Source organism: Balearica regulorum, chromosome 4 (genome assembly GCF_011004875.1).
Source record: "Balearica regulorum gibbericeps isolate bBalReg1 chromosome 4, bBalReg1.pri, whole genome shotgun sequence".
Taxonomy (NCBI): domain Eukaryota; kingdom Metazoa; phylum Chordata; class Aves; order Gruiformes; family Gruidae; genus Balearica; species Balearica regulorum.
In genome coordinates, this window is record NC_046187.1 from 7,640,814 (window position 1) to 7,665,312 (window position 24,499).

Below are 24,499 nucleotides of genomic sequence, written 5' to 3' on the forward strand. Positions count from 1 at the left end.
ACGGAATAAAGTAAAATTGTTGTTCTTAAAACATCTCCTAACTTTGGCTAAGTTTGAAAGAGAAGCTCACATTAAAAATATAATACAGCTGCAATAAGAATGTTATAAAAAATTTTGCCCAAGATTGTTTTGGTAACTGAAAATTGGCTGTAAAATTTCATATAATTTTCTGTAAACATTTTGATTAAAAAACCCCTACTTTCTGAATCCTATGAAATGGAATTTTGACATATCAAAATGCTTCAGGAATTTAAGAGTTGGGTTTTTTCTTTTGTGTCTTGTATCTAGAAATACCTCGAGGATAGCTTTACATCGACGGATACAACAGGCTTAAGTAAATTCTGTCTCTGAAACAACTTGCTGATATTTACAGTCATCGTATTAGATCGGCGATATAATTCCAAATATTAAATTACGAGGCCTGTAAACCAACACGGAGATATCGTTTGCTTTATTATCATATGTGAGTTGCAAAGTTTTGCAATGTATCATTTGTGTTAATACAACGCAAGGGGTACGCATCGCGATTCTGGTATTGGATGTTGACAGGCATTATTTGCGAGCATCTCGAATAGTGTGAACCTGGTCCTTTAAAACCTGTTGTCTAGCTAGTCTGATGTTTTCTAGGTATTCTCTTTTCCAGAATTTTCTGCATTTTGCTTACCTCAGATGTACAGCCTTTAAAAGGCTGATGTTGAGGGTTCGTATATTTGAATTTCCATACTTTTGTAGTAGCATTTTTAATTTTGACGTTTGTGAGAAGAGCCCAGAGGAAAGTGCCAAGTGCGGGCAGAGAAAAGCTTGAACAAAGCTTTAACGCTTGGTTCTGACCTGTTCGTCACTGAATGGACCAAAGTCCTTGCGGGGGGTGTCGGAACGCCCACCGCGTTTCTCAGTGCTCCGTTTTCGACTTGGAGCTCAAACTTAGCTGGCAGATTTGAAAAATCTCAGGTACTGAGAAAAAACTCCATGGCGAATGCTTGAAAAGTTATTCTAACTGAGGCTGACGTTAACTTAGGTCGGTCATCCTCCGCCTCCACCCCATATACTCTTTGTTCTTTCCCGATGCAGTATTACCGTTGTTTTCCGCTGACTCTAAACACCTCACTTAAACTGGGGGCATTTTTATAACACAAATAGAGAAGCCACCCAGACACGCAGGGCTGCCTTTCGAGAAGAGCCGGTGAATTGCTCGCTGCAAGCAAGGGTCGATACACGCCTGTAGATGGAGTTAAATATCAAAGAACGGGTGCAGCCCTTAACAGCGATACGTGCTCCGGGCAGGCAGACGCGACCCACCATCCCTTCTCAGTTGTGGCATCGGTTTACTGCCCTGCGCTACGAACGGTTTGTAGATAAATTTGCTATCTCCTGCCGAACCAACGAGAGCAGCTAGAAAAAACAGAGCACTTTCAGGCACAAAAGTCCTTCTCCGGGTCGGTAGCAGACACTGAGAAGCGCAAAACTAAATGCAGGCTGAGGACAGCTGCCTCTGAGAGGAGAGGTCCCCCGCTATAACGGCGCCGGCACGGGGTGGCCACGCAGGGAGCTGGGCACCGAGCTTCCCAACCGCGCCGGCCCACGGTGTCGGGACCAGCCGTGGGCGTGAGGCTCCACCGCCTAAAGGAAAGGGGGATCTGCAGGGGTTAATGGCCTCAAGTATCTCTTTGGGTTAGATGACACTGGTGTCCAAGGACAGGGACCACCGCTTCCAGGCAAGACTCCTGCTAATGTTTATTTGATCTCCCTTTTTTCGTCGTATCCTGGGGAAAAAGGGGGAGCAAACCGCCTTTGACACCTTATCCTCACAGTTCTTCCAACTCCGCATTACTCATACGCGCTCCTCATTTCTTTTCACCTAACTTCCCTCTTTTCTTACTTTTCCATGTTGGAAAAATGACTGCCAGGTTCACTAACGACCTCACGAGGATAAATAAACTCTGTATTTGCCAGTTTGTGACACGGCTACACTGGATTTACCTCGCCAGCTTAATTGCTGCCTACAGGTTGGTCGACGGCCGTGTTTACATCCGTGCTTGCATTTAAAGGTTAACGAAGTCAAAAATTAGACTTTTGCTTCCGCAGGCGGACGGGATGAGGGCTTCCCGGGTCACTCACAGGCGGCACTGCTGTTTCGGGATGAAGCCAGCTGCGGGCTCTCGGCCGGGCGCAGATCTCTGCCAGACCGAGGATGCGGTCCGCATCCGATGCTCCCGCATCCCTGGGATGCTTCACCGTTCCCCCCCTCCCCGCCGCCCGGGGAGGCGAGGACCGGACCCCCCTCCAGCCCCCGGTTGCCGGGGCCGGGCGGCGGGACGCGGGGCAGCAGAGGGCGCTCCCGGCCCGCGCGTGGAGCACGGCGGCGGGGCTGGCGGGGCGGGGGGCTGCCCACCCCCACGCTGCCCACCCCCACGCTGCCCACCCCCCGCTGCCCACCCCCACGCTGCCCACCCCCCGCGGTGCCGCGTCGCTGCGCGTACGTGGAAGTTTATGGCCGCACAGCGGAGCATCTTCCCGGGGATAACGTATCTCGGCCGCCGCGCAGCCGAAAAGTTCCTTCAAGAGCCGCTTTGAAAATAAGAGGCGGCGCAGCGCCCGCCGCCACGTCCCTCGGTGTGCAGGGCAGGCGCTCCGCTCCGCCCCGGCCCGACCGGGGAGGGGGGGGTCCCCGCCGCCCCGACTCCCTCCCCACCCCACGCAAGACCGAGAGCCTGTCGGCGGGGAGCCAAGCCTCCCTCCCGGGGCGGACGGACGGGCACCCCCCCCCCCCCCCCATCGGCGGCCGCCTCCCCCCGGTACAGCGGCGGTGCGGGGGGGACGACGGGACGGGACGGGACGGGACACGACACCCCCAGGTGCGCGGGGCGGCCGGGCCCCCGCCGGGCGGGGCGGGGCGGTGGGCGGGGCGGCGGTGGGCGGGGCGGCCAATGGGAGGCCGAGGGGGGAGCCGGCCCCGGGCGTCAAGAGGGAAGGGAGCAATGAGCGCCGGGCAAAGTTGGGGCCGGGCGGCGGCGGAGCGCCGCGGCCGTGGATTACAAACCCGGCGGCGTCCCGCATCGCCGCTGAGCGCCCGGGCATGGTGGCGGGCCGGCGGCCGCTGAGGAGCGGCGGAGCGCGGGGCTCCCGGCGGTAACGACGGCGGCTGCTGAGCGGCGATGCGGCGCGGCGCCCCCGGCCGCCCCCCAGCCCCGGAGCGGCGGCGGCGGCGGAAGGAGCGGCGGCGGCGACGGCGGCAGCAGCAGCGGCAGAGCGCCCCGTGAGCGCGGCGCGCCGGCGGGTCTGCTCCCGTCCGTGGCGGGACAGGGCGAGCGGAGCCTCCGCGGGTGAGGAGAGAGGGAGGGAAGCGGGGAGCGGTCGGGGCGGCTGCGGGGGGAGGTGGACCCCCGGGGGGCCCCGCCGAGAGCAGCGGCGCCGGCCCCCCCCCCCCCCCCCCCCCCCCCCGCCCCGCTCCTTTCCCGCCTCGGGGCGCCGTTCCCCCCGGGGCGCCATGGGCCGCCCCCCCGCCGTCCGCGGGGCCCCACTGCTGCTGTCGCTGCTGCTGCTGCTGCTGCCGCCGCTGGGCGCCGCCGCGGAGCCCCGCCAGGTCTTCCAGGTGCTGGAGGAGCAGCCGCCCGGCACCTGGGTGGGCACCATCGCCACCCGCCCCGGCTTCACCTACCGCCTGAGCGAGCACCATGCCCTCTTCGCCATCAACGCCACTTCGGGCGCCCTGCACACCCGTGCCACCATCGACCGCGAGAGCCTGGCCAGCGACGTGGTGGACCTGGTGGTGCTCTCCAGCCAGCCCACCTACCCCAGCGAGGTGCGGGTCCTGGTGCTCGACCTCAACGACAACGCGCCCGTCTTCCCCGACCCCTCCATCGTGGTGACTTTCAAGGAGGACACGGGTAGCGGGCGCCAGCTCATCCTGGACACGGCCACTGACGCCGACAGCGGCACTAACGGCGTAGACCATGGCTCCTATCGCATTGTGGCTGGCAACGAGGAGGGGCGTTTCCGGCTCAACATCACCCTCAACCCCAGCGGCGAAGGAGCTTTCTTGCACCTGGTTTCCCGGGGTGGGCTGGACCGGGAGGCCACCCCCACCTACCAGCTGTTGGTGCAAGTGGAGGACAAGGGCGAGCCCCGGCGGCAGGGGTACCTTCAGGTCAACGTCACCGTCCAGGATATCAATGACAACCCACCCATCTTCAGCCAGACTCTTTACCAGGCACGGGTGCCTGAGGATGCGCCTGTTGGGGCCAGCGTTCTCCAGGTGGCCGCAGCTGATGCTGATGAAGGCACCAATGCTGATATCCGCTACCGTCTGGAAGGAGGTGATGGCGGCGGCGGCGGTGGTGGGGAGGGGGCTGGCAGCCTCCCGTTTGAGGTGGACCCTGAGAGCGGGGTGATCCGTATCCGGGAGCGCTTGGACTATGAGGTGCGCCAGCAGTACTCCCTGACGGTGCAGGCCATGGACCGAGGGGTGCCAGCGCTGAGCGGCCGGGCCGAGGCCCTCATCCGCCTGCTCGACGTCAATGACAACGAGCCCCGGGTGAAATTTCGCTATTTCCCGGCCACCTCACGCTTTGCCTCCGTGGATGAGAACGCAGCCCCTGGCACGGTGGTGGCCCTGCTGACGGTGAGCGATGCCGACTCGCCTGCGGCCAACGGGAACATCTCTGTGTCGATCCTGGCGGGAAACGAGCAGCGGCACTTTGAGGTGCACAGCAGTAAGGTACCCAACCTCAGCCTTATCAAGGTGGCAGCAGCGTTGGACCGGGAGCGCATCCCGGCCTATAACCTTACGGTGGCCGTGGCCGATAACTACGGGGCCCTGCCGCCACCCCCAGGCTCCCCGACTTCTTCCCTCTCCCCCGATGGGGCGGTGACGGCTCCTGTGAGCCGCTCGTCAGTAGCTAGCCTGGTGATATTTGTGAATGACATTAACGACCACCCCCCAGTCTTCGGGCAGTCGGTCTACATGGTGAACATCAGTGAGGAGGTGCCGCTGGGCAGCTACGTGCGGGGCTTGAGTGCCACGGACCGTGACTCGGGCCTCAACGCCAACCTCAAATACAGCATCGTCTCCGGCAACGAGCTTGGCTGGTTTCGCATCAGCGAGCACAGCGGGCTGGTCACCACGGCCGGCCCCGAGGGCGGCTCTGCCGGGCATGCTGCGGGCACGTCCATTTCCAGCGGGCTGGACCGGGAGACTGCTTCTCAGGTGGTGCTCAACATCAGCGCCCGTGACCAGGGGGTGCAGCCCAAGTTCTCCTACGCACAGCTGGTGGTGACCATCCTGGATGTCAATGACAACAAACCTCGCTTCAGTCAGCCTGAGGGCTACCAGGTGTCCCTGGCTGAAAACTCCCCGTCAGGAACTGAGCTGCTGGTCCTGAGCGCCACGGATGGGGACCTGGGGGACAATGGGACCGTCCGCTTCTCCCTGCAGGAAGCTGAGCCGGCGCTGGCAGCGGTCGGCCCCTCCTCGGTGACCCCTCGACGGATCTTTCGCTTGGATCCCGTGTCAGGCAAGCTCAGCACCATCTCGCAGCTGGACCGGGAGGATCAGGCTCTCTTCTCCCTGCAGGTCCTGGCCACTGATTTAGGCTCTCCTCCCCTTTCCTCGATAGCCCGAGTTAACGTGAGTCTCCTGGATGTGAACGACAATAGCCCCGTGTTTTACCCCGTTCAGTATTTTGCCCATATCCAAGAGAACGAGCCAGCCGGAACCTATGTGACTACAGTGTCTGCCACGGACCCTGATCTGGGACCCAATGGGACGGTCAAGTACAGCATCTCAGCTGGAGACACCTCCAGATTTCAGGTCCATGGTCAGACAGGGGTCATCACGACCAAAATAGCCCTTGACAGGGAGGAGAAAACTGCTTACCAGTTGCAGATTGTGGCCACTGATGGTGGCCATCTTCAGTCACAGAACCAAGCCATTGTCACTATCACTGTCTTGGACACCCAGGACAATCCCCCTGTTTTCAGCCAAGGCATGTACAGTTTTGTTGTCTTTGAAAATGTTGCTCTAGGTTACCACGTAGGTACTGTTTTTGCTTCCACCATGGACCTTAACACCAACATCAGTTATCTTATTACGACGGGCGACCAAAGGGGCATGTTTGCCGTCAACAGAGTGACGGGGCAGATCACCACAGCCAGTGTTATTGACAGGGAGGAACAAGCATTTTACCAGCTGAAGGTGGTCGCTAGTGGTGGGGCGATAACTGGAGATGCTGTGGTCAATATAACTGTCAAAGATTTAAATGACAATTCCCCACACTTTATTCAGGCGGTGGAAAGTGTAAATGTGGTTGAAAACTGGAAAGCTGGGCATACCATATTCCAGGCCAAAGCTCTTGATCCTGACGAAGGTGTTAATGGCGTGGTCCTTTACAGCCTTAAGCAAAACCCAAGGGGCTTGTTTTCAATAAATGAACAAACGGGGGCCATAAGCTTAACAGGGCCACTCGACATAAACACTGGGTCTTACCAGGTTGAAATCCTGGCCTCGGATATGGGGGTGCCACAGCTGTCCTCTAACTTTATCCTGACTGTCTCTGTCCATGATGTAAATGATAACCCGCCTGTGTTCGACCAGCTTTCCTATGAAATTACTATTTTGGAGTCGGAGCCTGTGAATTCCAGGTTCTTTAGGGTGCAGGCTTCTGACAAAGACTCGGGAGTGAACGGTGAAATAGCTTATAGTATAATTGAAGGAAATACTGGGGATGCCTTTGGCATATTCCCAGATGGTCAGCTGTATATAAAAAGTGAACTGGACCGTGAACTTCAGGAAAGATATATTTTACTGGTTGTTGCCTCTGATAGAGCAGTAGAACCACTCAATGCTACTGTGAACGTTACCGTAATTCTGGAGGATGTAAATGATAATAGGCCCCTGTTCAACAGTACCAACTATGTATTTTATTTTGAAGAGGAGCAGAGAGGTGGATCGTACGTAGGTAAAATAAATGCTGTAGACAAAGACTTTGGGCCGAACGGGGAAGTCAGGTATTCATTTGAGCATATGCAGCCAGATTTTGAGCTGAACACGGTAACTGGGGAAATAAGAAGCACTCACCAGTTTGACAGAGAAGCTCTTATGAGGCAAAGGGGAGCTGCAGTGTTTAGTTTCACGGTGATAGCAACAGATCAGGGGTTGCCAAAGCCTCTAAAGGATCAGGCAACCGTACAAATCTACATGAAAGACATCAATGATAACGCCCCCAAATTTTTGAAAGATCTCTACCAAGCTACTATATCTGAATTAGCAGCGAATCTGACACAGGTTCTGAGAGTTTCTGCCTCAGATGTTGATGAAGGGGTTAATGGACTGATTCAGTACTCTGTAATCAAGGGAAATGAAGAAAAACAATTTGCAATAGATAGTAGCACAGGCCAAGTGACCTTAGTAGGCAAACTAGATCATGAAGCTACTGCGTCGTATTCACTTGTCATCCAAGCGGTAGACTCTGGAGCAGTTTCCCTAAGCTCAACTTGCATGTTGAGCATTGATGTATTGGATGAAAACGACAACAGTCCTTCCTTCCCTAAATCAACCTTGTTGGTGGACGTCTTGGAAAATATGAGAGTTGGTGAACTTGTGTCATCTGTCACTGCCACTGATTCTGATTCGGGTGACAATGCTGACCTCCATTATAGCATTACGGGGACAAACAATCACGGGACCTTTAGCATCAGTCCCAACACCGGTAGTATTTTTCTAGCAAAGAAACTGGACTTTGAGACGCAATCTCTGTATAAGCTAAATATAACAGCAAAAGACCAAGGCAGGCCACCACGGTCATCTACAATGTCAGTGGTCATACATGTTAGGGATTTTAATGACAACCCTCCTAATTTTCCTTCGGGGGACATCTTTAAATCTATTGTTGAGAACGTTCCTGTTGGTAGCTCTGTCATTTCCGTGACTGCTCATGATCCAGACGCGGATATTAATGGGCAGCTAACGTATGCAATCATTCAACAGATGCCGAGGGGTAATCATTTCCGTATAGATGAAGTGAGAGGGACGATATTTACCAATGCTGAAATAGATCGTGAGTTTGCTAATCTCTTTGAGTTAACAGTCAAAGCCACCGATCAGGCTGTTCCTGTGGAGTCCAGGCGATTTGCTTTGAAGAATGTGACCATTTTGGTGACGGATCAAAACGACAATGTTCCCGTGTTCGTATCGCAAAATGCTCTCGCAGCTGACCCCTCGGTTTTGATCGGTTCAATCCTAACGACAATTGTTGCTGCAGATCCTGACGAGGGCGCCAACGGAGAAGTGGAATATGAAATAATCAACGGAGATACCGAAACCTTCATTGTGGATCGCTACAGTGGAGATTTAAGAGTAGCGTCAGCTTTGGTGCCTTCTCAGCTCATATACAATCTCATAGTTTCTGCCACGGATCTTGGCCCTGAAAGGAGAAAATCCACCACTGAGATGACTATAATCCTGCAAGGGGTTGACGGGCCTGTCTTCACTCAGCCAAAATACATCACCATCTTAAAAGAAGGCGAGCCTATCGGGACAAACGTGATCTCTATCGAAGCGGCGAGTCCGCGGGGCTCCGAAGCTCAGGTGGAATATTACATCGTGTCTGTCCGATGCGAAGATAAGCGCCTCGGGCGCCTCTTCACCATTGGGCGCCACACTGGTGTCATCCAGACCGCTGCCATTTTGGACAGGGAGCAAGGAGCACGTCTCTACTTGGTGGATGTTTATGCCATTGAAAAGTCGTCTGTTTTGCCCCGCACGCAACGAGCAGAGGTAAAGCTTTTATTTAGTAACTATTTACCTGTTTGCGTTCTAAAGGAGCCATTTGTGTATTTGTTGTTAGCTGTTTTACGGAGGGTAGTGCACAGCAGAAGACCTCGGGGCTGAGTCTGCTGATTTGTTAGTTAAAGGTAACCTTTCAGTTAGTATACCTCAAACTGTTTTCCTCAAAGCCGCTTCTTAGGAATTTGAGAGGCTTACGCGTAGCGCGTAAATTTGCATACTGTAGGCACAATGTCGGTCAAATTTTAGGTACTAAATACTTCAGGTGCTAAAAGCTTTAATCACGAGCATTTTGGAGTTTCGCATGCCTTCTCATTTTAGCAGCTGTTAATTATTTTAAGTCTTTCTGTTCCTATGTGGATTATAGCTGAACTTCTTTCACCACAGTCATCGTGTCAGTGTTTGTCTGAGAACTGGCCAGTAGAGGACTGCCCTCCAAACAGCTCATCTAGTGTCTCAAGTCTTGGATGCGCTTGGTGTCTCTGCCTGGTTAAACACCTCAGATAGGTCTCCTCGTGCATCTTCACTTTAGGTTACTCCTTTACCTTCACTGATGAGTATGAAAATGGTCTTGTTTCTGTTCTTGGATGTGACAGATGGTAAAAGTGTAACGTTGAAGCCGGCAGCTTTCCTTATCACAAAGCCATTTGCCTCGGTGTTGACTGAAAGGTCTTTCAATGTTCTCTGCATGACTAGCTTGAGGAGCAAAGGGTTTGAAACAACTGTGAAGTGCAAATGTTTTATTGGCTCTGTCTGGTAATTGAGCCACAGAGCTGATCGTTTACACCATTCTTGCTGTCTTCTGCGGGGCCTGAGAAGCCTGGTGTGCGAGGTGCCTTGTGTTTGTTTTAAGTTGCACCATCTTCTGGAGCTGCCTTCTGTGGGCCTTTTAACTCTCAGTTCCTGGAAGTTTGGGGCTGGCATCGCTGAGTGGGACAACCAGCAGAGGATGCTGGTAGCGTGTAGTGGTTCAACCATTTCCCTCGCCAGCTAAATGTATTACCTCAATACTGCGCAGCCCTACGCATGCCAGGCGTTACCCCCAGCTATGCTCCCTCTTGGGAATTACATCTTAGTTTTGATCCACCAAGGATACTGTGGCGGTTTGGGTTTTTTTCTTTTTGATTTTAGCAGATGTGGTATTTCTAATTTTTACTTGGCAGCTGTAGCTCTTTCTCTTCATAGCCACTTTGTTGTTGTTTTACTGTAGTTTAAGTGTGATCTGTATGGGTATGTAATCTTACTCTCCGGTGCTGGCAGTGACTGATACTCTACAAGTAATTGTTAGGCAGGGAGTTTAAGCACTGTTCAAACTCAAAGATTTCTTAGCATGTATACAAGAGCTCATCTTGGTGTGTGTGCTAAGTGTTGTGGATTATCATGTTTTGAAGAGCAAATAGGAAGGAAAATAACCTGTTCTAGTAGCTGCTGGTTTAAATAATGCATGCTTTTTTTTATGAGAAGATTATGTTCTATAGGTTCTACAGGTCTTTGTTACCCCTGCTAGTAATCTGTAAAAGATTAAACCATTATAATTTTTTCTTTGATTATTATTACATCATATTTTGTCTTGATGGACAGTTATTTTGAGGGTTAAGCCTTTGTCAGTGACTATTTGGATCACAGTCCTGCAACTTTGAGTCTGCCTGCATGGCCGAAGAGTTTCTTGACTGGAGAAGGACTCATAGGAAACCCTGTGGCTGCAATAGGCTCGTACATTGTAAAAGTATTTAATATGAATAGTTGGTGAGTGGGGAAGAGAACAACCATTGAAACTTTAAACAAATTTTACATCGCTGAATATGAACCATTCCTGAAATTAAAAGCAAATGTTTTATTCTGTAAAACATTGAAAGCAATAGTTGGGAGCTAGGATTTCATATTACTGGTTGCATCTTTATAGCTTCTAAAATGCTTCTTATCCCAAATGTAATTAGCTTACTGTGCTTCTTTAGAAATATATTATAAATTACAATCAGCTATCAACTTTAAAAACCATAACCATATGCAGTCTCTCTCTTGACGGATTTAATTTCTCTGGAATGGCTTTTGCTGTCCCACACTTGAACAAGAACTATTACAGTAAGATTCTTTGTGCAAGCTGACCATCAGTGGGCGCTGAATAAGCAACGCAGCTTTTTTCCGTGTTGCTTTTGGACGTTAACTTTTTTTGTTCACTGAGGTAGTGGTTTGATGTATCGAGTGCACGCATTCCGGTCTTCTACTGCCAATCTTCTTTCATAAAAACTGGAAGAGCCAGCACCCGAGTTATGTGAGTGTTAGCTCTTATCTTTGGAAACACACTGGTACTAAGGTCTTTGTGCATCAAATGTGCCATTCAGAAGCTTTAATGTTTTCATTCAGTCCTGGTTTTTGCAGTGATGGTTTGAGGTTTGGTATAACCAGAACACTGAGGAGGGACGATGAATTTGTATGAACCTGTAGAATATATAAAGCCAGAAAACTTAAGTGTTCTTTTGCACACGATGTCTTCAACTTGTTTTTGGTATGCGGCGTGAGGACTGACTGATTTTTAGATCCCCTCCATGAGAAGTAAGTTGTAAAGCATTGATGGAGGCACGCAGACAAAACCTGATAGGTACCGCTATACCTGTCAGTTTTCTGAGCAAATAAGCTGTGTGGATATAAGTCTTATTTGTTTGTTTTCTGGGTTCTTTGTGAGGGGAAAAAACCCCTTGGGCTTTGTGTAATTTTTTTTTTGCTTCCTTCTCTTATGAAGAGTAATTTGGGTTTTGTTTCTGCATCTGGTTAAAGAAAAGGGGAAAAACCAGTAATGGGATATGCGTAAGAGTTCCTCTTCGCTGCCCTGATGCCAGACATCATCTCGATTGCGCTGTGGCATGCGGGAGAGCCACCGAGCGCTCCGAGCCACCCAGCGTCAAACTCGCTGGCTGAGACTGATGGAGAGAGCAGCCGTAGCGAGAAAGTTAATAATCTTTTGTCTAACGTAGGGTTTAGGAATGGTTTTGGGTGGCAGGTACCTGGTGTGAAATAAAGATATTTACAGCTTTGGAACAGTGACTAGGCTTTGTCTAGCCAGCAGGCAGTATAAAAGAAGAGCAGGCTGGCGTGAAACCACTTACTCTGGAAGTGAATCAAACCATGTCCTTGAGAAATGGTGTGATTTTCCCCCCCCCCTCCCCCCCGAATTCTGTCACTAAACTCTACAACTCTATCTTTGTGTTTTGTGTTTTTTTTTTTCCTTCCCCAATAATATCAACTATATTGAAAAGATCCACCCAGTGCTCCAAACGAAAGTCTCTTTCTCATCCATCCCTGGGGTTTTCCCTATAGGCTCAGACTATAGATCTGCTGATCGCGGGGCTGTACGCTAGCCCCCCCCGAAGAGAGGGGCCAAGGGAAGAGCCAGGCAACAGCAGGACTGCGGTGAACCCCCTCCGGAACCCAAAGCAGATGACATGTCTGGAAACTGAAGGTTTACATTAGGCTTTCAGTAAAGCAACAGCAGAGTTTAGAAAACAAAGAACAGTTTATTTACAGTTTTGTGGATTTGTTTATATTTTTTTTAGCACCGTTTTTCATATTTGCATACGTTTCTGTGCTTGTTTTTACTACGCGGAGAGAAAAGTGGGAGGGTTCAGAAAAGTGCAAGTTGGGTGGTAAAGCTTATGCCTCAAGTACCAAATACGTGGAGATTTGCAAAGAAAACCTGAGTGCTCGTTCCGTTGTATTTTACAGCTACGTGGTGCGATTTTGGATAGTTACTGAATTTGAAACCTTTATTTTGGACTTTTAGCCTATTTCTGTGTAATTTACAGTGGCAAAGCAGATGATTTGACATTGTGTGAACGCTGTGATCAGTCTTAGTTTTTCCCCTCCTGTATTACTCATTAGGTGTTGCGCTGTTCTTCTCAGATAAGAAAAAAATACTGTAGGTGTCCTGAAGGGACACCTGTTTGTTCTGTTTGCCATTTTATGCCTTTTTATGTGTTTCTGCTGAAAGAAAAAAAAAAAACCAAACAAAAACTCGGCAATTGCTTAGCTCGTTTCCCTTGGCTCTCCAACGTAAAATGTCTTTTAACCTCTTCAGGCAGGACTGAGGGTTTCACCACCGTGATCTTGTGTTTAATATAGAATGGCTAATGCCTGTTGGCATCACTTGAAACCCGTGCGGCTCTTCCGTCCTGCCTCCCAAAGCAACGACCGTACGCTCCGGGATCTTCTGGGTTGGGCGTGTGTTGTACCCTGTTTTTCGGCTGGCAGGAATAATAGGAACCCAGGGACAATACCTCATCTTCTGCGCTGTGTTTCTAGGGATTAAACAGAATTAGACAGGATCTCTGGTTTGCATGTTTAACCCTTCAGCAGATGGTTTCCTTGAAAAGGAGCAGCGGGTTTGCTAGGGACCAGCGAGGCCAAGATGTATATCGCATACGGCAAACGAGAGGGTAACGGTTTGGGAGGTGAGCCACTCGTGCAGTTAAACATCTTTCGTGTACTTTAAATAGGTTCATAGTTTCCAGGGAAAGGAGAGGAGGGTATAAATGAGGAAAGGGTATAAACTTCAAAGGAGAGATTTAGTGAGGGTGTTGATTTGAAAATGGAAATACTTGGAGAGGCAGATCGATGATCCTAGTAGCGCTTTTTACCTGTGGATGTTAACACCCTCTGAATAGAGGGGTGATTGTCTTCGTTTTCGGACGGGGAAACGTGAGGCACCGGGTTTTCTTTTGCATTTGTGCATTCGTAGTTGCTTCTTGTGCTACATTTTATGACTGGCACTGTTGGGAAGCTTGGACTTCCAAGCTGGGAGAGGCTTTTATCTCCCAAATCCATAGTCTAGGAAAAAAGTGTTCTTTGATCGGGTTAGATACAGGGATTTTAGACAATGCTTGCTGCTGCAAGATAGTAAAGATCTGGACGTTAATGAAGACAGGCGTTAATGAACGGTCCTCTCCTCCTGGAAAGAAAATCATAGGATGTTTCACCTTGACTCAGTGTGAGCTGCAGCCCTGGCCATAACGCCATGATGTAACTAGCTGATGTGGAGCTTTTTGACTCAGCCCAGCCTAGGTGCCGCGGCTTAGCCAGCTCTGTGTCACTCCTGCACGCCGCGGGTCCTCGCTGGACCTCGCAGTGAGATGGAGGTGCTCAAAAACGGTCTCCTCCATTGCATGCATCTGCCGCAGAGCTCCGGAAACCCGGGCTAGGAAAGGGAAGATGCTGCTAAGCAGGAAGGACCGAACACGTTGCAGGAGAGGCTGCCCGAGCCATAGGAGCGTGCTGCATCCCTTGTGTTGTTTGGGCTGGGTACCGCTTGAGGGATGCGGGGCTAGACCTGACAGCCCTTCGAGAGAGGGAAAGGGGCAAAACATTGAAGGTGTTACTTGTCTAACCAAGCTGGCTAACGGTGTAGGGCTTTAAATTTAGTACGAGAATTTAAAACCCGCTTCAGAGAAGTCTTATCTGGCATGTCTCGTTATTTACCAGTACAAATAAGAACAATGGGGTGCTCCTTGTATTCATACTATTTATAAATCGTTTTATTCTTTAATGATACATGGCACATTAATTGTAGCTTGACAAAGGAAACTACTTATGAAACGTTTGAGTAAACAATGAAAATCTGCTGCTTTGTCCCAGCTCCAAAGCCAGGTTTTTTTGTTTTTTAGTTCCTAGTGCTGATACTACTGATTCTGAGAAATGTGGAGTTATTTAAGTTGTTGCTGTCACTTGCACTGATTTGAAAAGGGATCTCTAAGTTCTCCTTGAACTAGAGTGGGAGATGAATGTGCCTTATGTTGAAAACTGTTCCAATCCAATTTGTGGGTTTCAGTTCAAAGGTGTCCCTTTTTTCATCCTCTTTCATTTCTTTAATGATTCTGCCCTGCTACATTTTCTTAATAGCTAGAATTTCTCATTTCTTTGCTATTTGAGCAGCCTCTGGGCATTTTTGCATGTGAGGTCACGTCACAATTTTTATGTTGAAAATCACTAGACTTTAAAACCAACATTCCTTATTATGGAAAATATTATTTTTCATGCGTCTCTAATGCAAACACTAGAAATAATAGCCAAAAAACCAGAGCAAAACTTTCATGTGCTTATTTTTGCTAAGTGTTAAATTCTTCATAGAAATCTCTAAATGATTCTTGGGTTCTATCGACGTCAACAAGCGAGTCCTTTTCCATGTAAAGCGATAGCCGCCCCGTGCTGCCGGAGCGTGAAGGCTTCTTTCCACGCGTCAGTGTAAAGTGAAGCAATCGGTGGGTATCCGCTTAGGAGAACTGCAGAAGTTGGTCACCAAAGCCTGCCTGCCCTCTTGGCGTCTCCAGCTCTCACCGCTGGCTTTACTTGGGTAAGACCTACGTTGTCGTTGGCTCCTGAAACCTTTGCTGTTGTTTTCCCGTTTCCTGTGCATATCTTGAACCTTGCGACTGCATCTCATCAGAGGATGTTCGTACCCTTTTGACTGACGGAAGGAGGCTCCAGACGTTTCCATGGTCTCTCCTGAGTCTTTTCAGAGGTTGGATGTCATTGAGCTACCACTCCAAGGGCCACTTCCCACCCCTCCAAATAACAAGGTGCCCATTTAATTTATATCAAAGCAAACCCTTAGCGTGCCGTAGTTATCCTGGTATGGTTTATTTAAACGGTGTCTAGACTAGGGAGCAGCATTGCTGTTAAGTCAGTTTGGTTTTTTACCGGCGTAATTCTGTCTGTGCTAAACCTGTGTGTAGACAAGCCCCAATACTCTGGGGTTCTAATTAGAAGAGAAACTTACGGTGACTGAAATTGAAGTAAAACAAAGAGTTTTCCTAACGTATTCTCGTGGTCAGGAAAAGCGATGCCAGATCAGTATGGTACATCAGTACCGTACTGATTTGTTTCAGTAAATTTATAGCCTTACTTCCCTTTGCCAAGAATAATACCAGAGATGTTTGAGAAACTGTGTCTTTGCTTTACTATGATGTATCCCTCTATTCTAATAAATCTTATTTTTTAATTAGACACTTAGTCTAGACTGTCACCCAGGTTTGTTTTTGTTTTAGTGATCTATTTTTGTTTACTTCCGCAGCGCAATAACATACCAAAAGGACAGTAGACCAGATGGAAGCCGATAGCTGTGATAGCACTGCAAAATACGTATAGTCGCCTTAGTTAATGCAAAAGAATTTCCAAGAGCCTATTACGAAGTGGTAATTTATGTGCCAACAGCTATGCAAAAAGTAACGAAAACAAGCGTTTGCCTTAGCGTTTCGTGCTCTGCAGTCTTTGCGCACACGCACCGTTAATAGGCTGTCGCTTGTATTGACGTAGCGATCTTCTCAATTAACGTATAAGGGTTCTATTATGTTTAACGCAGCCATCCAGCGCTACAGGCAGAAAGGCGTGCTCGTGGTGACAACATTCGGCGGCTCCGGACGCTCAGACAGGCGGAAGGAGCTTTGGGGGCTTCTTCTTTTGGAGAAGAGCATCTTGTCGCGGTACCTCGCGTTCCCCCCCCTCTCTGCCCTGTGTCCTGGAGGTGACGTCCCTTGGCCGAGTTTGGGTTCCCTGCGGTGAGGGAAGCTGACTCCCAAGAGCCCCGTGAAGTTGAGCTGGATCCCCTACTAGAGCTGAAACACGAAGAAAGGATCTTTCTCACAGCTCTTTAAGTGAAACAAGCGGGAGAAGCTTTGAGATCTGCCATATGGCTAGTACGTGAAGTAGCACCAGTGTTAACGCAAAATCATAACTTTCTTGATTTCATACATCTGCATTTTCCAGCCTCATGGCTAGTTATACTCTTCTAAATACGCACGTACACGCACGCGTCAAAATAATTCTCTCTTCGGCACCCAGTTGGATGCGCTTGGAAAACACAACTGGGTCAGGCAGCGTTGTGGTTTTTTTCTGTAGGATCTGCCTGTACCGCCTTCAGTGCCCGTCAGGTGCCCATCTGGACTGCCCCCAGCCAGGAGTCGAGCCCCAGCTCGCCATTGCGAGGAAAGCAGCGTGTAAAAGGCGAGGGAAGCGTGGCAGCGTGACTCTGTGTTAGTTTTTAGGAGATTCAGAAGGGGAATGAGAAGGCTGCGCTTGTTTCTTCCATAGTACCTGTGACGCAAGGTGGGTGATGAAGGTTCGGAGCAAAGCCGTTGCGTTCGGTGCGGCACGCCTGTGCTGCGCTGCGGTACGTCCACTAACCTGAACGCTGACGGTTTGGCGGGGGTTTTTTATTTTATTTCTTTTTTATGAATGTAAGGGAACGCTGAAGCTGCTGTTTCAAGGGTGGCCATTGGTAGGTGTCTCCTGTGCCTCTGCCGCACGCCGCCGCAGCGTGGCAGGATGCGAAGTGCTCCCCTGCGTGTAGGGCGCGTCATCCGCTTGTTTAATTCTGCGTGAACGGCCCTGAGCAGACTGATGAGCTGGAGACTTCGTGTCTTGCTAGTTGCTGTTGACCCTGTTGCAGGCCCTTAGCTGGTTGTGTCTTCTGCGGGGCAGCTTACTGGTACGGAGCGTACTGCCGCTGGTGGGAACGGAGCGTGGGTTTGCGAGCCGTGCTACGAGAGCGACCGCTTTCAGAGGTCTCCATCACAGCTTCGCGACTCGGTCCTGTCCTCCGTCCCGGAGAGCGGAGCGGGACCAGCCTGCGGCAGCCGTGTGCCCGTCCTGCCCGCGGGAGCAGGTCTGCGGTCCGGTGGCGGCGGGCGTGGAGCTGCTCGGGGATGAGTCACAGCTCTGCTCTGACATCGCCGCTGGCGCGAGTTTAGCGCCCGCTATGAAGCGAACGAAGAGCAAAGGGCCACTTTTCACCCTGTGGGTTATGCTAGTGAGTGTCAGTTGTGAAATCACTGAAGCTTTTTCCTTAAGGATTCCCTTAGAAGTATATTCAATTCTAATGCTTCTGGAGCCTTTTCAAGTTGTGTTTTTGTCTAGAATATGAATGAGTAAAATATTAACTTACAGTTTTAAGCAAGCACTTCATATCTAGTCCTCTTCGGGTTTATAGGCAAAAAGTTTACTTTTGGTAGCTGCAGCGTTTCTTGAAATACAACCCAGGAGAAGACTATTAATTCTAAGAATGTGTATGTGCTGTTTCACCCACCCAAATCCGTAGTCTTCTTTTTAAGCTGTGCTCACAATTTATATCCTGCTTGGACCAAATGAATTTCAATAGCACCCAACACTGGACAGTGCTGAAATAAATTCAGCAGTAGCAATTGGCTATCAAAACAAGAATTTGATGTGCAGCATCCTGAAGCAGCTGGGGAGAGAAACAGCACAAGTTCGCATCACGGGGCCTGTATGTCTATTAAGATAGAAAAAGCACTACTTAAAACTTTAAGCTAGAGGTGTGGGTTTGCCACAGGCACTGCGTATGGGGAAATATGTGATTGGGTTTCCCTTGCAGCGTGCTAGGAGGGAAATTGCTGCTTGGAGAGCTAGAGAGGCAACTGAGTTGAGGGCTTTTCATGTCAACTCCTCTTTGGATCATTTCTGATAAATTAAGAGAATTCTACTGAAATAGTTCAGAGGAACGAATGAGATGCCTGAGCTATGGTACGCTTCTGTAGGATACGGGCTCAAAGCCTGAATTTTCCATAGGGGTTTGCTTCTATGATATTACACTTCGGGTTTCCTGGTGCTTTTCTCCATGTCACATTCTTTATTCTTTTCAATACAACAAGTCTTTTTAATCCATCAAAACGTCATGCTGTCTGAAATATGAAGACGTGTTGCAATTACAAGGCTGTTTAGAAACAGAAGGTGAACTCAGTAGTTTATTGCACTCTTATTCCTTTGAGACCCGTGTTTTTGTTTGTGTGTATTTACATGACTTTTTCTGAGCAGAACTCTTCCCTGTGAAAGTTGCCTAATAAAGTTTTTATGCCTGTCTGCTTTGAGAAAAGAACTTCAGCCTTTATGATTTCAGTGGGGAAAAAAAATAATTAATGAAAATCCAGATTTTTAACCCCAGTTGGGTCATGTCGGATTGTCTGGAAACTAATTGATGGTGGTGGTGATCTTATATGAAGTAGAGGGTTTCTTTCTTTCCACTGCTTTCTCCCTCTAACAGCACTCAACTCCTGCGCTTCTAACTTTCAAGGAATCAGCTTGTTTTGTTTTATTTTTATGTATAAATTCCTTAACTCCAAATAATTCCTCTGGCTGGCACTGCAAGTTGCATGGGTTTTATCATCTGTTTATTTCTCCGCCTGTGTTATCACACGGGGTTGCAGTTACTCAGAATAAGGTGAAGTGATCACGTTGAGATCATAATTAATTAAACATAAGCGCCGATACCTTATTATTTCAAGTCCTGCAATCGGCAGACTGAGAACGCCGCTGGACCCATGCGCCGGTGGAGAGGGGAGGAAGTGGGAGGGGAGGTTTTCTTGCGGGGCAGGATGATATTGGGTCGGAGCAAGCTGCACGCACGCCTGCCAAAACCCTTGGATCAGACTAAAGGAACACAGATGGCTGAGGCTGATAAAGGTGTCTCTTATTGTTGTGGGGTTTGTGTTTTGTTTTGTTTTTTTTTTTTCTGCTCGGTACTGTTTTGAGTTTTTGTGTTAGAGAGGAGTAAGAGGGGAGGAAGACGACTGCATGAATATGTTTATTTTAATACGTTTGTACAGTGTAGGAAAGAAGTTGTATCAATTCAATACTCGTGCATGTCCGTGCTCAGTAGGATGCCAAAGGCTGGAGCTAAGACCTCCTTTTAGGTTTCTGTAACAAATGAACAATAATGCGTCCTTGGGGATTTATGTCATGCCGTCTGACCTTCGCTTCTTATCTGCAAATAGAAAAATCCCACTGCAATGCTGAAAGTAGCTCCTAAAAATTGGACTGAGAAGCCTTAAAAGCACGTGGCTGCTGCCGCCCGTAACCAGCCCCAACGCTAGCTCGCCTCTTGCATGGCCCCTTCGTGTCTCCTCGTCTCGTTACCCTGATTATTGGTTTGTTACCATGCTTTATGTGATCTGTGTGTATGTCTAAACATGTATAGACGTGTATATACGCACATAAGTATAAATAATATCTTCTTGTCTGCGGAGGTAGCGCTGAAGTCCGTCTGCATTTTTCTGGCAGAGGAGGAAGCCAAGCCACCGCAGGACAGGGATGTGTAAGGGAAGAGCAAGTCCCACAGACTCTGAACCTGAGCAAAGTCCAGTTCTTAGCGTTTGTTATTTATTGTTGTAGAAATTAACTGGTCGTCCCTATCGAAGAATGGTATGTCTGAACTTTAAAGTTGCTTACAGAAATAAATCATTGTCACCAGACGTAGTGGTTGCTCCAAGTCTGTTGGATCTGTTACACCCATGAGCAGCACCATCCATCACGGCAGGGCCGAGGAGAAGGGAGGAGAAGCGAGGCCTATTTTTTCTTTTCTTTTCTTTTCTCTTTTTTTTTTTTTTTTTTGTCTGAAACAGGCAATTTCATTAGCAGGCTTCAGAAAGATTCTAGTATTGTAAAAGATGGTGGAAATGTTCTCCTGCTTGTGACAGCTGGAAATCCGCTGGATGCTCTTGCTGGTGAGCATGAAAGATGGTACTTGAGACTTCGTGCTAGGGCAAATAAATTTCATTTTGAAGATCTCTTTCAATTTGCAGTCATTAAGTTGAGATATTGCAGTTGTGTTCTTCATAGAAAATGATATATTCAAAACCTATTTGCAAAGCCATACTCCTAATGGTATACTGTGAATAACTAAGACCAAACTTCATCCAAACCAGTGCTATTTTGGTCTATTGTCTTCTGAATGCTCTGTCTCTCCTTCCTTGATCACACCCTATGTATATGTTTTTAAAATAGACATTGAAATACTTTTTTTTTTTTTTGGGGGGGGGGAGGAGGGAGGAGGACAGCAGTAAAGTTGCTCAAAACTGATGGAGGGAAGACAGTATTTCATTCTGAGATTGTGTTATAAAAATGAATGTGATTTTTTTAATGCCTTCAGGCATGTGCAACCAGTCTCCTCTCTAAATACAGCATAATAATATGAATATTAATTGTAGCTACTAGTATACAAACAGAAAAATAAACACAGCCCAGCTACATTCCCCCTGGGAAGAAAAAAAAAAAGCCCTTTATATGAGCAGGAAAATTCTACTTTTTTTCTGTGAAAATGTATCATTGTTATTACAGCTTTGGCTCTATAAAGGACGTATGAGCATGAGAATCTGGAGTTTATAAAAGAAATTATTACTAACAGTGGACTGGCTTTTCTTTGAGTGATGCTAATTTTCCATCACTGTAACTATATTTTATTTAATTAAATTACTCCTCATTTACATTGGTATAACCAAGCAGAAAATGAGGCCCCGGGTAAACGAGAAAGACCTTCTATTTGTGTAAATTAAAATCTATATTGAAAGTGACACAGGGTAAAGACTAAATATCTAACAAAAACCTTGCCTTTGCCAAGGAAATAAGGAAATCAAGACGTTCTGCTGTCTATAATTAGGCACTTTACATGGATGTAGCTCAGTTGAAAGGAATATAAGACAATGGTAGTAGCACAGTACTCCAATGAAAAGAACTAGTGATAAATTATAGTGCAAAGTGAGCTACAGGACAACTTAATGGAGAACAGCGTTGTAGGGGCCTCCGCCGAGAAGTCCATTAAACTCTAGAAATTCCTTTGTAATCATATGCATTGCGCGTTAATATCATTTAAAAACTAGCTTTATCTAGTATTAATTAACAGTGCTTTCTGTTGTGGCGTAGTTCTAAAAAGACAAAAACTAGCTGCCCCCCCCCAAGTCACGGGGTAGGGACTTGGTGGTTACGTAGGCTGGTAAAAAGAATGGAGCAGCTGTCTTAGGTAGTTGGGTGTGGGCATGTAAACAGCCTAAATATTGTACGCGTGCCACGTCTATTCCAGCTACTACTAGCTGCTCGCACTTAGGAAAAGCAAAGAACAGGAAAAGGAAAAGAAAAAAGAAAAGAAAGCAGCACTAAGAAGGGTTGTGTTGATAGGCCCCACCTACATAATCTTACTGGTTTTATCTTAATGAAAATATTATTTAAAGTAATATTTCTTGGGAATAAGAACCTTTTTTTTATGGAGAGATGATGTAGGGTTAGAAAATGTAGCTATTGAGAAACTTGAGTGTGTGCACACTCATAAAGACCCAACTACAAAATCCTGTTGTCTTCACTCCTCTGGCTAGTTAGTTGGACACCAGAAGGACCACCACTGCAAAGCTAGCAGAATTTGACCTTCTGATAGCACCCACACTTCTTGTAGGCCATTTCTCAATTTACAGGAAAGTCAAATATTTCTGATGTAAAATAAAACGGGCTGCTCACTAAAATGGGAAATCCTTGAGAAATGTTTACATGTGCGCTGTGGGGAAGGACTTCACCAAAGGTGGATTGACTGGAGCTGTTTTCCTCTCTTACTGCTGTCTGGACCAGCAGTCCTTTCAGTTGAAGTGATGGTGAGTTTTGGAGTCACTTGCAAGCTCTCATCCCCTGCAACTTTTCTCTCTCAGTATTTGCTTAATGCGGGGACTATAGCGTTATGATTGAAGTATTTCTTCATTTGGCTCTCCAGATGCATCTAGCGCTTATGGTGGAATTCAGAGCATGTAACGTTAGCTCTGTAAGACTAATAAGCCACTTGTTGAGGCTTCTGATATCTCCTCCTGAATGGACAATAGATCCCCCAGAGACTGTCCTTCAGTGGCAATCAAGAAGGGGAACCTGCCCATCTATCGTGGGGTGGGAGACTCGCCCTTCCAAAGTGTCCGCTCTGGGACCTCGTGCCTTGTTTAAAGGAAGCCCCTGTATTTGAGATTTGGCTAAATCTGGGTAGTGAGTCCCACAGTAGATGCAGGTTTCTGTTTACATCAGGAAGAGTGACCATCAAATGCTTGTAGCACACTTGAGAGCAGGTTGGTGCTAGCAGGTCAACCTTCCTATGGCCCCCAAGTTCACCTGCAGATGGAAGGCTAGGACATAGACTGTTCAATGGTTCACAAACCATTGGTTTAACCAAGTTTATGTGGCAATCTCCTCTTTAGAAGCAATTCAGTTTATGAATAGTTTTTTTAATTTTCATTCAGGAAAGTTGTGTTGAAAAAAAGAATTGCTGTTAGTAGGCTGAAAGATACTGTCTTTCACCACACCTCCAAAGATTTATTTTAATATGATTATAATAAATACCTAGCTGTCTGTGTATTTCTTCATTTAAAAACCAGAAGTCTGGTGTTTAGAATAAAGGATTCTGAAACAGAAACAGTGCATTTAGATTTCCTTTGCAACTCCCACAGACGTTGATTAATTGGGACAGTCAGCATGGCTTGCCTTTAGAAAGGAAAATGCTTCGTGATTAACTAAGTTCTTTTTCTGTCCCCCCCCACCGAGCATATAAAATGCTTATAAAAGAATGTAGAAATGGGCCAGTTGGAGTTGTTGTTGTTGTGCACAATAGAAACACAGCTGAATATTTCACAATATACTATATATAGCCAGAAACATTAATTTCCATGCGATAGCTGTCAAGACCTGAATATAATAGTGTATGGTCCAAGTCATTTGGTGTTTTTTTGGAAAGAAAAGCTGTCATTCTCTCTAGGTTGTAGATAAAGTAACACCTTTATTGAATGATTTACCAACAGGGTTTTTTTACGTGTGTTGCAACACTGGAATGGAAAACCGGGTGTTTGATAAATTGTTATCAATTCTAATGACATTGCTCTGGCTTAACGTTTCTGTATGCCTAGTGAAAAGTAGTGAGAATCGAGACGTGCCCTCTTTGAATGTGTGAATGTTTTCTTTGGTGTCGTCGGGGGGAAATGACAAATTTGTTCTATAAATAAGGGAACGGTAAGGCACCCTGTCTGACACGGTTGGCGATGGCTGTCACGTTCCAGTTGCAATTCCGTGTTGTTGGTGGCTGCCAGCAATGACTGGAGCATGCTGAAAGGTGTAATTAAGCATCTCTTGAATGAAGCCTACATAATATTCAGTATTTCTTCTACCAGGATCAAATTCAACTCGGCTGAAATGACATTTTCAAGCCAGTGTAACATATAAAATTTGGGCATATGCTTTTGGAAAACATGTTCTTGAGACTTCTTGTGTTAAAATATTTATCTCCTTATTTGTCTCTCTAAACTGGGATTTGATTTTTATCTAATGGGACAGTGGAATGACAGTGAGGTGCTTTTGTGCTTTAGGAAATGATTTGCTTTTACGTCACACAAATCTCCCAAATTATTTAAGAACGCCTCCTTCGCACGTGGGAGCCTGCAGAGGGAGGGAATGGGACAGTAAGAGGGTCGATCAAGCTGGCATGAATTGGATTCAACAGGAGCAGCCCAATGTATGTCATAGATGCAAACTTTTTGGCGATGCCATGATTGGTGAAGCATCACATTTTTTTGCTCCTATTTAGTGATATCAGTTGCGTTTTTCAGTTCTTAACCTCTCTCAAGACCCCTAGTTTATTTTTTGGAAACTTTCCTCTTATGGGGAAGAGTTTTCCTTGTATTAGCTGATAGTAATTGTAAATTGCTGTGATTTTTTTTTTTCCCCGCCCAGTCCTGTGAAGAAGAATAGTAGGATATAGCTGTATGATTCACCAATTCACCAGAACTTTTAAAATACAAACGTTTGTGTAACTTTGTGGTAATCTTAACTCCATTTAACAGATGTTATGTATAGACTGATGCGAAAGTTACAGCAGGGTAGTTTCAATGTGGTGACTTGGATTTATAGATTTTGAAAGATGCACCCTTT

General features: G+C 47.5%; 1 protein-coding gene across 1 annotated transcript in view; it reads left to right on the forward strand.

Moving 5' to 3' along the window:
• Positions 1-3,458: 3,458 nt before the first annotated feature.
• The window catches only part of FAT4 (FAT atypical cadherin 4), a 145,899-nt gene continuing 124,858 nt past the window's right edge, over positions 3,459-24,499 (forward strand). Inside the window, exon 1 of the mRNA XM_075751114.1 lies at positions 3,459-8,773. Coding sequence (XP_075607229.1) covers positions 3,488-8,773 — 5,286 coding nt within the window. The 5' untranslated portion in view covers positions 3,459-3,487. The remainder of the gene's footprint in view (positions 8,774-24,499) is intronic.